At 38.5% G+C, this 13,704-nt stretch overlaps 1 protein-coding gene across 3 annotated transcripts in view; it reads right to left on the reverse strand.

The window, feature by feature from the left end:
- The window catches only part of LOC149189548 (uncharacterized), a 232,483-nt gene that overhangs the window by 131,683 nt on the left and 87,096 nt on the right, over positions 1 to 13,704 (reverse strand). For all 3 annotated transcript variants that reach the window (XR_016255907.1, XM_089411840.1, XM_089411839.1), the window contains exons 4-6: positions 10,435 to 10,473; positions 10,200 to 10,265; positions 8,481 to 8,589 (exon numbers count right to left, since the gene is read on the reverse strand). Coding sequence is in view for 2 of the 3 variants with exons in the window: in XM_089411840.1 (XP_089267966.1) it covers positions 8,481 to 8,589; positions 10,200 to 10,265; positions 10,435 to 10,473 (214 nt within the window). In the remaining variant the exon portion in view is untranslated. The remainder of the gene's footprint in view (positions 1 to 8,480; positions 8,590 to 10,199; positions 10,266 to 10,434; positions 10,474 to 13,704) is intronic.

A 13,704-nucleotide genomic window follows, 5' to 3' on the forward strand; every position in this document is an offset into this window, starting at 1 on the left:
ACATCCTTTCTTTTGCTCATTCCATCCAAAACCAATTCTCCATCAAACATGGTGGCAGTTGGACCCACACACCAAATGTGACTCCTATTCCAAACAGTGTAAGGTCTAGTTGGGATTTTAAAATTTATATTAAGGAGATCCCCTAACCGTTGGCGGAGCAATACGACCCATCGACACAATGATATAAGATGAGGAGCAGAAGGCTCTAAGGCTTGAAACACTATCAATTATGACACTAGCAACTTCCAGTTCAGGAAGTCAACCTTCAAGTGATGAGGAGGAGACAATAGTTGCCTTCTAGTTTTTCCAAAAGACCTCGATGCTTAGTAGTATGTTGAGGCTCCTAGTAGCACATTCAAGGAGAGTAGACCTCTGAAGAAGTTTTGGACTTATCTGACATTGATGAGTAGCATTATTCATTCTGAGCCTTCTAGTTTTCAGGAGGCAATAGAGTAGCAGGTATGGAAAAATGCCATCGTGGACGACTATAACTACATCATGAAGAATGATGTAGGACACTATGACAAGACTAGAGGGGAAATCAGAGGTGAGTTCTAGGTGGCTCTTCAAGATCAAACATGTTGCAGATGGTAGCATCGAGAAGTTCAAGGGGAGGTTTGTGGCCAGAAGGTTCTCCCAGAAAGAGGGAGTGGACTACAAGGAATCATTTGCTCTAGCAGCCAGGTACGGTTCCATTAAATTTTTTATGTCCATTGTTTCAATCATGGGATGGAGGATACATCAAATGCATGTGAAGACGACATTCCTAAATGGGGAAATTGACGAAGAGGTGTACATAGAGCAGCTTGAAGGCTTTGAGGTACATGGCAAGGAGTTTCATGTGTGCAAGCTTAAAAAAGTGTATGGACTCAAGCAGGCACTGAGAGGATGGTATTCTAGGATTGATGGATATTTGTTGAGCATGGGTTTCACCAAAAATACATCAGATCCTAATTTATACTACATATTTATTGAGATTGATCTGCTTATTTTGGTGTTTTATGTGGTTGATTTGTTTCTCACAGGTGTAGAGAAGTTCATTGCAGGGTGCAAAGCAGATTTGGTAACAGAGTTCAAGATGAATGACATTAGTTTGATGCAATACCTCTTGGGGTTAGAAATTTGGCAAAGCCCAAGAGAGATCTTCCTTAGATAGGGTAAGTATGCAGTAGAGATCCTAAGAAGATTTGGGATGGAGGACTATAGGCCTACAGTTGTGCCTATGATCACAAACTTGAAGAAGGTGACTGCTTCAAATTTAAAATTGGTGGATCCCACGTTGTACAGGAAGCTAATGGGTTCCTCAATCTATTTGGTCAACAATAGGCCAGATATATGTTTTGCTGTGAAAACCTTGAGCCAATTCATGGTGGAGTCGAGGCAAGAGCATTGGGTAGCAATGAAGCATGTGTTCAGATATGTGAGGGGAGGAGTGGAGTATGGTCTATATGGTGTTTTGGATATGTTGAAGTGAAGTTGAAAAGATATAAGACTTTTATTTGGAAGGTAGAGAAATAGACAAGAAGAGCACCTCAAGGTGTTGCTTCAGTTTGGGACCAACAATGATATCCTGGTTCAGCGGGAAAATGACCTTTATGGCAATCAACTTAGCAGAGCCAAAGAATATGGCAAAGAGTACAGCGAGTTGTGATGCCATTTGGCTTCGTAAGTTACTTGCAAGGTTGCTTGATCAAGAGTTGGATCCTACAACAATATATCATGACAATCAGAGTTGTCTTAAACTCTTGGAGAATCCAATGTTCCATGACAAGTCCAACCACATACAGATCAAGTATCACTTCATTGGAAACAGGATTTAGAAGGGAGCAGTGAAGTTCTAGTATATCCCCACAGATCAGCAAGTTGCAAACATTCTGACGAAGCCCTTATACAAAGGGAAGTTTGTTTTCTTCAGAGACAAACTTGAAGCGCTGCAGAATTCCTTCCTCACTAAGAGGGAGTGTTGATGTTTGTAGCTCGAAAAGGTACTTCTACACAAGTTTTGTGTCAAAGCTGCGGGAAGTCATCCAAAGTCCTTTTATCCTTGTAATACAATTTAATGAAAGTTAATACTAAAGTGAAGGGACTTTTGATTTTCTAGAGTTGATTAAAATCAAGAAAAAAGTAATCTAATTAAATTAGTGGTTTAGATGTAACCTCCATCGTTGATTGGAATTTAATCTCAACCATTGATTAAAATGAGAGATTATGTTCGTGAAGACTTAGTCATCAACTCGAAATTATAAATGGCAAGCAAGGTAGAAGGAAGATGTTGAAAAATGTAACTAGGTTCAGTCTTCATTTAATGTATTTGAGTCAACAGGAACAACTCATATGCATATGCCTTTTAGCATCTACAACATGTAATTTTGTCTCATGAATAAAATTACGATTTTTTCCAAGGGGAAAAAAATGTATTTGAGTCATCTTGTAATGTACTTGTCAAAAGAATGAAGAAAAGAATTTTTATTATTATTATTGTGACTTATTAAAGCATGGGTTTCATACTTGGGTCACCATGTTTTAGGTCAAAGTCCGCATTGAGGACTTCTAGGATTTATTTTGAGTCAATAGAGTCATTGTACTTTTAAAGAGACCCTTCTTGGGCTTTTGAATCATGTAAAAAGGTTAAGTATTGAGTCAAATATAGTTTATGTATCCTCCACATCAAGTCGACCTAAGGACACTAGTTCGACCTCACATGGAGTATAAATATAAGCACATCGAATCCATTTGGAACATACTCTCTCACAAGAAGTTAGATATCTCTTGTAGCTAGGAAAAGTGCGAAGTCTGTTGTCGGGAAGCCAAAGAAAGTGTGAGTTGGGTGGAGCCTAAGGAGAAGAAGAAAATCGAAATTTTGGTACCTCTCTCTTTGTTTCGTGCCCTAGATTGGGAGATTGAAGTCTTCCAAGTTTCACTATTACCGGAAGCTGCCAGTTGCCGGAAGTTGCTACCTAGTCGAAGTTACTAGAAAGGGATCGAAATTCTGGGAGGCTGACTTGATGTAGAGGGAAGGTCTGGTCTTGGTCTAAGGTGAAGAGTCTCAAAGAATACTATTGAAAGGAAGAATTTCTTAACTGGGTTTTCCCCTCGAAGGGGGTTTTGCGCTAGCATAGTGCCTACATCTGGTGTCTATTGTTTTATGTGTTGTTTGTTTGGTAATTACTTGATGAACTAAAAGAAAGAAGATATAAAGGATCGTAATAACAAGAAACATCACAAGTAATTATCAAGTACAAGAAATCTTTCTGCCTTTCTGATTTTCTAACATGGTATCAGAGGTTTGGTGAAAAAGAAAGAAAAAGGCAATCTCAAGCACTTAATCAAGGAACCATTCAAAAGGATTATCTCAAGGAAGGAATCTACTATATTCAAGGAAGATGTCTAACAGGCCCTGGAAGAAGAGGATTGACCTCATCCTTGAAAAGAATGAGGTACTACACTTGGTCAAAGTTAAAGTAAAGAAGCCAACAAAGGATTCCAATGATGATGACAAAGTAAAATTCAGGGAAATAGAATTGGTGGCCATGACACTAATGGTAGAAGGAATAAAGGACAACCTTGTCCCATTCATATCCAACATCAATCATGCTCAAGAAATGTATGAAGCCTTGTCAAAGTTATTCATTATTATGAACATTGGTCAAGTAGCAAGCCTAAAGAATGAACTAAGGACCACAAAGATGACTAGAGAAGATACAGTGGCCTCCTTCTTTGTCAAGATAGCAACAATCATGGATGACCTTTTGGCCATTGATGAAATTGTTCCAGACAAAGAACTCGTGATCACTGTCCTATTAGGATTGCCACCTACTTGGGGTGCATTTGCCACAGGTCTTAACATTTGGAAGGAAGCTCCTACTTTTGAAGAACTATCCACTGTTTGCAGTCAAGAAGAATTAAGGATCTCATTAGCTGCCAATCCTGAAGGAGTATAAAATGCCTACATTGCTCAACATAAAGAAAAGAAATTGAAAGGACCGAGGAAGAAAGTTGACATGTCTAAGGTTGAATGCTATCAATGTCATAAGAAAGGTCACTATAGCATTGATTGTCTCGACAATCCAAGAAACAAGAAGAGAGAAAGAGATCAAGCCAACTTTGCTAAAGAAGGAGACCCAAAGAACGTCAAACTCGAAGAATCTGACATTAAGGTCTTACACTACTAAGTCCTTTGCTTGTAGCTTTAGATATCTTGTTTTATATGTTTTAGAATTTATAGGTTTTTAACATATTTTGGAAAAGACATTTTTATTGTTTTTATAAGTTTGTAGGTATCCCTCAAGCTTTGGAGGGAGCCCCCAACAACTCCCAAAGATAAGTATCTCATTTCCTTTTAGTTGTTGGTTTCATGTACTCATTTAGTTTTGGTTATATTAAATACTAATCATCATTCTCCCTCTATTGTCTTGATTAGGAGAACATCTAATATATTCTTGAGTATGAAAGAGGACCTCTCAAGACAAGGTTTGTCGAGGAACAAAGGTATGCTTTAAAATATTGATTTCTTTATAATAAATGTTTATTCATTTGAAAAATCTATTACTAACATTGTTGTGTCTAACTATAGTGAATCACATTGATTCTTATTTTGGGTGATTCATCACTTGATAAATCTACCCCACTCCTTTTCTTAACTGGTTTTATAGAACCCTAGACATGTTCTCCGAAATACCCTAACCTAAGGGTATGCTAATGTGAATGTCTGAAACCCTAAACTGCTTAGGGATATTGTGAAATGCTATTTGAAGTTTCATTGATGATGTCATGTTCGGGATTTTGGTATGATCAGGAAAACCTAACTTAGGGTTGAATGGTAAGGTCTAAAATCCCGAACCTTTGTAGTATTGGTAATTTTTGGGTTTTGCTATGTTCCTATATTGAAACTCTAACTCATGAGGGTTTGTTGGAATGTGTAAGTAAGACCCTTATAATGTCTTAGAAAGTATTTCCTTGGTATGTGTGTGTTTATTTGATCAAACCTGTCACATAACTCTTATTGATATTTTCTGAAGTTGGGTTTGACTAACACATGATATGAAATACCTTTGCATGATGATGAAAACCTAAGTATTTATAAAGATGTCCTTTTGGTCAAAACCCTAGCTTGGTCTAGGTCAGCGTATGTCTAATGTATTAATGTTGTCCGACATATGATATGCTTATGTATGATTATGAATTCCTCGATATGTGTGTTGACCTAGTTATTGATGGTCCTTGTCTAATATTCTAGGATGATGATATTTGGAAATCTAGGGTTTTGCAACTAAATAGTAGTAGGAATTAAATTCTCTAGTATGTGTAATATAACAATCTGAGATTTATTTATATAATGATTGTTGAGATTGTGAAAGTGAAATTCTAGGGTTCTGGAGTTGAACCTTAGTAGAAGTAAAATCTCTAATGACAATATGATGACTTGAGATTTGTGTAAGATTGTTGAAATCCGAGTTTTGGTTGAGATTGATAGTTGATTAAAAATCTAGGGTTTGCAACTAACCCTAATGGAAGTTGGTCATGTAAATAACTAAGGTGTGATTGACCTTGATTGATTATTTTGTATGAAATCTAGGATTTGTATGAAATCCTAGTGGAAAGTCTAACATATAATTCTGAAAGTTGTTTGATGCTTTGTTGTAGATCTATATTTGTTTGAATTGTTTCTATGGTTTGCTATATGTTGTAGTAGGGTATGTTACACCTTTAAAAGAAACAATGAAACCCTAGATGGAATGAAAGTTGTCATGAAGTAGTCTAGGGTTTATGACAAAGTCCCTAGCAAGATGTTGAAGAGTATTTATCTCTTGTTTTGGTATCTGATATATGTAAGGTTGAAATGCTTTCGTGATTTTGATATGGCTAACTTCATGCTTCTATAGTTTTGGTTGTACTTGCTATCTAAGTTGTGCAGGTACACAATCTTCAATATGGTGAAGATGTTCGTTGATGTGATAAGCATGATGAGGTTGATGATAACTCTGATGAAATGGTTGGAAGCCACGAAATATTCTCCAATGACGAAAAGAAGAGGTTGATCTCCCTGAGGAAGCCTGAATAGAAGAGATCTCCCTAGGATTAAGAGGGAGTATGGATAAAGAGATGCTCCCTAGTTTAGAGGGAGGGCATAGGTTGGTTTTGATTGAAGAATGAATTTCAGAGGATATGTTGCTACATGAGAAGTAGGAAAGGAAAGTGTATGATTGAGTAATCTTCTTTCAGAGATTCGATTGATAGTCCTACTATGAAAAGTTGAAAAGGAACATTAAGTTTCCTGGAAGACCCAGGAGGTTTGTATTTGATTATGTACATATGAAAGTATATTATTAATTGGGGTTGTGTTTGTACAGGTGAATCTCTTGAAGGATTTGATAGCATGTTGATTTGATTAGGAGAGATTGGTCATCCTTGATCTGCTGGATCAAGGGTGTTGAGGCTGTGAGTGAAGCATTGCCTAGGAGGACGTTTGGCCGGCACTTTGTATTGATGTCTAGGTCCCAAAGTTGGAAAGGTGGTGTTGATTAAAGAGATATGTTTTGGATACACACCTGTACCTTTGGGTTGGTGGTTAGCAAGTAAGCCTAATGGTACCTAGAGGGGCTAAAAGCTTGAGCCCCCCTTATTCCCACTTGGATAGATTGCCCTTGTCAAGAATCTAGCCTGTGGCATTACGGTGCCTAAATTGTTGAGAGACCAATGGATAGATTGCTCTTGTCAGGAATCTAGTCCATGGCATTGCGGTGCCTAAAGTTCTTCATGGTTCATATAGTTTGAGATCTTCCATTGTACTTGTGTATGATGAATACCTCCCTAGTTAAGAGGGAGTGTTGGAAAATGTAACTAAGTTCGGCCTTCATTTAATGTATTTTAGTCATCTTGTAATGTACTTATCAAAAGAATAAAGAAAATAATTTTTATTATTATTATTGTGACTTATTAAAGCATGGGTTTCATGCTTAGGTCACCATATTTTAGATCAAAGTCCCCATTGAGGACTTTTAGGATTTATTCTGAGTCAATAGAGTCATTGTACGTTTAAAGAGACCCTTCTTGGGCTTTTGAATCATGTAAAAAGGTTAAGTATTGAGTCAAATATAATTTATGTATCCTCCACATCAAGTCGGCCTAGAAGAGATCAAGTCAGCCTAAGGACACTAATTCGACCTCACATGGAGCCTATAAATACAAGTACATCAAATTCATTTGGAACATACTCTCTCACAAGATGTTCGATATCTCTTGTAGCTGGGAAAAGTGCGAAGTTTGTTGCCGGGAAGCCAAAGGAAGTGCGAGTTGGGTGGAGCCTAAGGAGAAGAAGAAAATCAAAATTTTGGTACCTCTCTCTCTCTCTGTTTCGTGCCCTAGATTGGGAGATCGAAGTCTTCCAAGTTTCACTGTTGCCGGAAGCTGCTGCCTAGTCAAAGTTGTTGGAAAGGGGTTGAAATTCTGGGAGGCTGACTTGGTGTGGAGGGAAGGTCTGGTCTTGGTCTAGGGTGAAGAGTCTCAAAGAATACTATTGAAAGGAAGAATTTCTTGACTGGGTTTTCCCCTCAAGGAGGTTTTTCCCTGGCATAGTGCCTACATCTAGTGTCTATTGTTTTATGTGCTGCTGCTTTGGTAATTGCTTGATGAACTAAAAGAAAGAAGATATAAAGAATCGTAATAACAAGAAACATCACAAGTAATTATCAAGAATAAGAAAATCTTTCTGTCTTTGTGATTTTCTAACAGAAGAGACATAGAGGAGTCATTGTAACAGTAACCCAGTTGCACAGAGAGATAGTGTGTTCGCTCAATGTGCAAGGGAAGGAGACAAGGGAAGTAGCAGCAAGAGAATTGACCTCAGCCAATCAGTGGAGGCTGTACACACATGCAAGAGGATGCCGTACGATTGGACACAGCAGCCGCGAGAGAGGATTTGATTCAGCCAGAAATTTGGCAAGCAGATCAGTAGTACGATTTGCTGGAGGAGGCTGTACAGCAGCCAGGTTTTGCTGTGGGTTAATCTTTCCCAGTGAGTTGATTTTCCCAGAGTAAGAATCCCTTGTAAGTTTGGAATACTGTTACTGAAAAACTGATTTTGAAGGGCAGAAAATTTTCTGTGTATTTGAAAAGTTATTTTATTGCTTCCACTGTTTATTCTTCAATTAAATTTCCAACCAGTGTAATTATTCTATGATCTGAAAGTTCTGATTTAAATCTCTGTAAGTAATTTCGCTTAAGAATCACAAGGAAGTAATCTACCTAGCGTTGGAAAAGAGATTTTAACAGATATAATCACATAAATGCTTTCTTTAAAGTTTAAACCAATCACAGATATTTAAATTTCCTCCAAAGAACTTATGAGTCATCAGTCCTTTACACATTTCAAGGGTTAAACTAAACTTACTTCATGATACAAATTAAGTTATCAATATGCACTTTTGGAAAGTTTTCATCCAGCTATGATTCAAATTTTTTAAATCAGTCATGAATCTCACCTTCACTTGTCTCTGAAAATATATACATGGGGATAATATCATTAGACATGTTCAAGGTGTAGCTCTTAGGTACAGTAACAGATCCATTTGCAGCGACTTCCATCATAAACTGCAAGTATGTGCAAACTGTCAACCAAATACTCCACAAGAATAATATGTTATCATTGCAGTGGTCACAGTCTATGTTCTACAAGAAACCAATCCCTACAGAATTTGAACCCTTTAATACCCAGCCAATAGTGTTTTTACATGGTGCTTACAAGAACATAGTGCATCCTAATTCCAGTACACCAAATTTAGCAACAGAATCTATTGACCAGAAATTAAGGTTGTACTTTACCTAATTGAACAGTGAAACTCTCTATGTAGGTGCAAAAAGACTTAACCATACCGAAGAATTTATAGACATGAATAATTTACTTCTTTGTACTGTAGTGATGCAACAAGAAGCACTATTTATGACCTTGGTTAATGCAATGACTGTCAAATTATTGATCTTATTGTTCATAAATACACAAACTATTCTCTTCTTTCACATATTATTCACTTTAAAGGTGCTTCAACAAATATTGTTTAGAAAGGTGTCATGCCTTATTTAATTTTAAATTCATTCAATTTTAATTACCTGTTCACTCCAGTCGACTTGCGGCAAGCTTGCTTGGAAAGGCATCATGTGGAGTTAAATAAGATTAAAAACTTTTCTGCACAACCTCAACAATGTGCAGCAAAGCTTTTCACGTACGTAGTATGTTCTGTGTATAGCTTCAAGCATGTATTCAAATATGCATTTTACATTCTATCAGCCCAAGCGATTAACAATAGTACATCAAGCTCATTTTAAATCATGTCCACTGTCTCAGCTATCATCATCAGTGTATATTCTGGGAACAGGGTGTCTACACTACAAAAGTTGTGATAAGCCTAATAGAATATGATATAGAAAATGGCAAAGTGGTTTCATAGCTATATTAAGTCAGAAAAGATTGATAATATGAATAAGAAAGTTGTTTCATACTTTATGACATTGGTTTAGTACAACGATCTGAAATTAGAAAGGATCATAAAACAACGTGATCCACAAGCAAAGGCGTAGCTGGTAGACTGGCAATAGCAATGTCAGAGGTGTCTGTAACGAAAATGTGTATGCATAAAAGAACAATCGACTTGAGATGAGGAAAGATATACAAAGAGATAGGTAGTAAGAGCAGCAAGGAACAAAATACTCAACAAGTGATATGCCACCTTGAATTTTAGTCCAGTTGTAAATTGTAATTAAGAATAGATCACAAAAGGACAACAGTCACAAGAAAGAAGAACCCACAAAGAACACGGCACCTATACACAGACCACACAAAGTTGACGTTGCCTTTGATCCAAACTATCTGAATTTGAGTTCACCTCTGTGCATGATGATTCAAAGGGGTAAGTTATAACATACGATGTACATTTATAACTATCACATGGAGTCTCCATCTGTAGTCCTATTGTTTCCAGAGGTGTGGGAAGGATAAATTTTTCATAAAACAGTCTAGGAAGACACTAGATATACGTGGCATTGACCAATCCAACCAGGCATGTGTTGGAGATCTACGTAAGGAAAGTGAGCAAAAAATGGACTTATTTGATGTTATTAAAATGCCAAAAGACAAAGTGTCTTTAACAGCAACTTGAAAATCATTTAGCTGGAAAGAACATCAATCTCTCCAATAGGATTATTACCTCTGATTTAATATTGCGAGTTGATTGAGTTTGGCTCACAGTAGAAGACATCTCTTGCCTTTCAACCTTCAAACACAACACAAAATGGGATAAGTATCCATTAGTGTTAAAATCCTCCACTAGGTAAAATATCAATTAATGAATAGATGCTAAAACTTTTTTCTCCAGTCAAAGTATCCTTCTTGAGATGGATCATGGTTGTTGTCTTGATCTAAATGATGTAACAAATTACTACCTTTGTCCTCGTTGCACAGGGTGCTGTTGGATCTTCAACCTGCAAAAATAAGAGAGAATATGATATATGATGAGCAGCTCGATCATAAGTTCATAACATAGCAAAAGACTCTCTAAAATTTTAAATCCAAGACATTCCTACCTCTAAACTATAAGGTAGGTAGTCCCTGCGATACATAATATATCTGATTAAAAATATACCGGTACCTAAATGGTGACATGTCACAAAAGAATTGAGTCATTTTAACGGTCATCGTACCTTCAGATCTCTGCTACATGGAATAATGGAAATGCATCGCTGAGGGTCTAGTACACCCAAACCAAGGCATCCCTGTGTTGAATACAGTCCAAACGGGGATGGAATGCACCTGAGCACATCTAAGGATTACACAAACATGCCCCTTGAGTGCAGAAACATCCTGAAGGGTGAAGGGTGACTGTACCCCGCTAAAATGGGGGCAACAGATTGGAAAAAAAATAAAAAACACTTTAAGCGCATCCCTGTTGAGATTTGTCGCTTGGGAGGTACTCCAAACCCTGGGCTTGAGGGTTGTGAAGGAGTTGGCGCACAAAAGTCTTTTGTGGGCTTGAAACCCAAGCTTGGGGTTTTGAACCCATAGATGTTGGGGCCAAAACCATGAGGATATTTCTACATGTGATGGATGGAGATGATAGAGGATGCTGAGACGAACAGGATGCAATAAAAATCGTCAAAACCCGAGTTGTAGAAATGAAGATATTAATTTTTGAAGTTAAGTATGGGCAAATGTGGCTCAAGAAGAAGGGTCGAATTAGCTTAAGGAAGGCCCTAGATGGGCTAGACGTTGCCCTAGAGTCTTGTATAAAAAGAGGTGAAGTGTGAGGCAATTCCTCATATCCTAAGTGCATTCAATGTCAAGATTAGCTCCGAAATTGGCAGTGAAGTCTGAGGCAGCTAGGGCAGAAGGAGGACGAGCATCTTGAGGGGTATTGTCTTTGAGTTGGATGCAGATTCATTGTGAGAAAAAGTCGCAGACCTAAGGCAGCTGAAGTGAGGGCTAGAAGGTCTGTGTGGGCAACTTTTCTCTTATGATTGAGTGTGTCTTCCTTGCCAGATCAGGCCGCTGATTTAGAGGTATATGTGAGGGTTTCTGTGGTTTTTATGTGCCTCCGTTTTGGGCCGCAGTTGTGCTGTAGCTACAGCAGCATGTGTGGAGAATTGTTGGAGGGCCGAGAGGCCTAGTGAGGACCCTCTCCCCTACCCGTACCCCCCAAGAAGACACCGCAGCCTAAACAGATGGTGTTTCCCTTTGATCAGTGATCCGAACTTGCTGCTGTAGCAGGTCCGAGAGCTGTAGGGTGTCTTGAGGAGGATCCTTGGGCCCTACAGCAGTGCATTGGAAGCCTTGAAGGACAGTGAAGGGTGGCAAGTGTTTGGACAAGGGAACACAGAGATTGGAGCAGTGTTTTGGGTATTATAGCAGTGTGACTTCAGCCCTAACCAGAGCTCATCTAGCACAGATCCCTAGGACAAGAGTAGAACAGCAGTGTGTTGGAGTTTGTGCTCTCTTGTTGATGTTTGATTTGCTAGTTGGATGGGTGTCCTAGGATAGGACAATTTGTGAAGTATGCTGGCAGCCAAGAGGAATGGTTTCCTAGGTGATTGGATGCCCTAACTAGAGAGCAGATGCTACAGTTAGGATTGGTCAATCGTGGTCTGTTGGAGGGCAGCGTGAGAGTGAACCAAGTGTGGATAGTGGATTGGGCATTTATGGTCTGTTGGAGGTCAGCGTGATAGTGCCCAAGTTGGAGCCCAGTGTGCACCATCTTCATGGACTTTGGTGGTTGCTAGTGTAATGTTCCCAAATTTTGTGCATGCAAAATCACTTAGGAGTTTTGCAATTTTGGAAATAATTAACAAGGAGACTTTATTAAAGGAGAAAGGATGATATTTCCTAGGCAAGTTGGATGTCACTTTAACTTTATAAAGTGGAGTATCATAAGTGACTTTATAAAAGTGAATTTAATAAAAAGAAAAAAGAAAATAATAATAAAGAGAGAAAAGGGAAGGTGACGATGAAAAGACTTTTAGGGAAGGCAAAGATGAAGAGACAATCCTAAACACATTAAAGAAGGGAATTGAGGAGACTCTAATTCATTCACACATTGTGTGAGTTTGAAGAGAGAGCTCTTGGAGAGAGTTGGAAGAGGAAGTTGAGGGCTTTGGAGCCCTAGCTGCCATAACAGACTTTGGTGTTGCAACGAGACCCCCTAGTCTGAGAGTGAAATCACTCAGATTTCACTGTAGAGCTTCAATGGAGAACGAATTTTCTAAGAAATATTGAGGTACTCAGCCTTATCAATTGTTTTATATCCTTATACTGCATTTTCCTATTTCCTATGACAGGCTGAAGGCTTCACGGAGAATGAAGTGTCAAAGACAAATTAATATCAGTAAATAATGCAGTTTCATGGGACCCACGAATTATTGAGAGGACTGCAGACTTTTATGGTGGGGCCAGACCAAATATTTCTCCAAAGAGAGCGTAAAACTTAGCCTGACTCAGGTTGAGCGCATCAAGGCAGCACGCTTCCCATTGAAAATTATTGAGCTGGGTCGAGCCTTCCTGAAGGTGAAAAAAGGGAGTTGGCTTAATTTTCCTTGGTGGGTTGACGCATTTCTAACTGCTGGACCTTATTTCTCTAGAAGGAACGAGTTGACATTCTTGTTGGATGAAAGCTGGGTCGTATTTCTTCCTGGGCAGTGTTTTCATTAAAACACTGAACGTGTGGATGGTGGGGTGCTTCAAATAGCCACAGGCTGGTCGTATTTTTGGTGTTGAGCGTGAGACTGTTCTCCCAAGGTTTTATTCTGAGTTCTGGAGGTCACATTGAGGAGGTCAAAAGCTATTTCTCCCTCATTCCTTGCTGCTGTAGCTTCACTGGAGGGCTTGCATATCACCTTTAGAGTCATATTCGGAGGGCTGGGTGCTGAAACAAAATTATGGGCAGTGTGTATCACAGCAAGTGCTGGAGCATCATCCTGGTGAGCTAAATAATTGCTTATGTACTCTCTAGTGTTGACAGTCAACTAAATATCAGGTTCCATCTTCCAATCTGCTCTCTGTCTATTCAAGTTTGAATGAAACTATCTATTTGTAAAGGTTGCTGTCTATTATCCATTGCATTAAATTTCTGAAGTTAACTATTGCCAAATATACAATTGTCTGGAGACTGTTGATACATGTGGAGGAATTAAAAACAATGTACAGTGAGGCCAACTTATGAAAAC

This window comes from Pinus tabuliformis, chromosome 3_1 (genome assembly GCF_031772625.1).
Source record: "Pinus tabuliformis cultivar Carrire ecotype Pingquan chromosome 3_1, CPIR1, whole genome shotgun sequence".
NCBI classification, from domain to species: Eukaryota; Viridiplantae; Streptophyta; class Pinopsida; order Pinales; family Pinaceae; genus Pinus; species Pinus tabuliformis.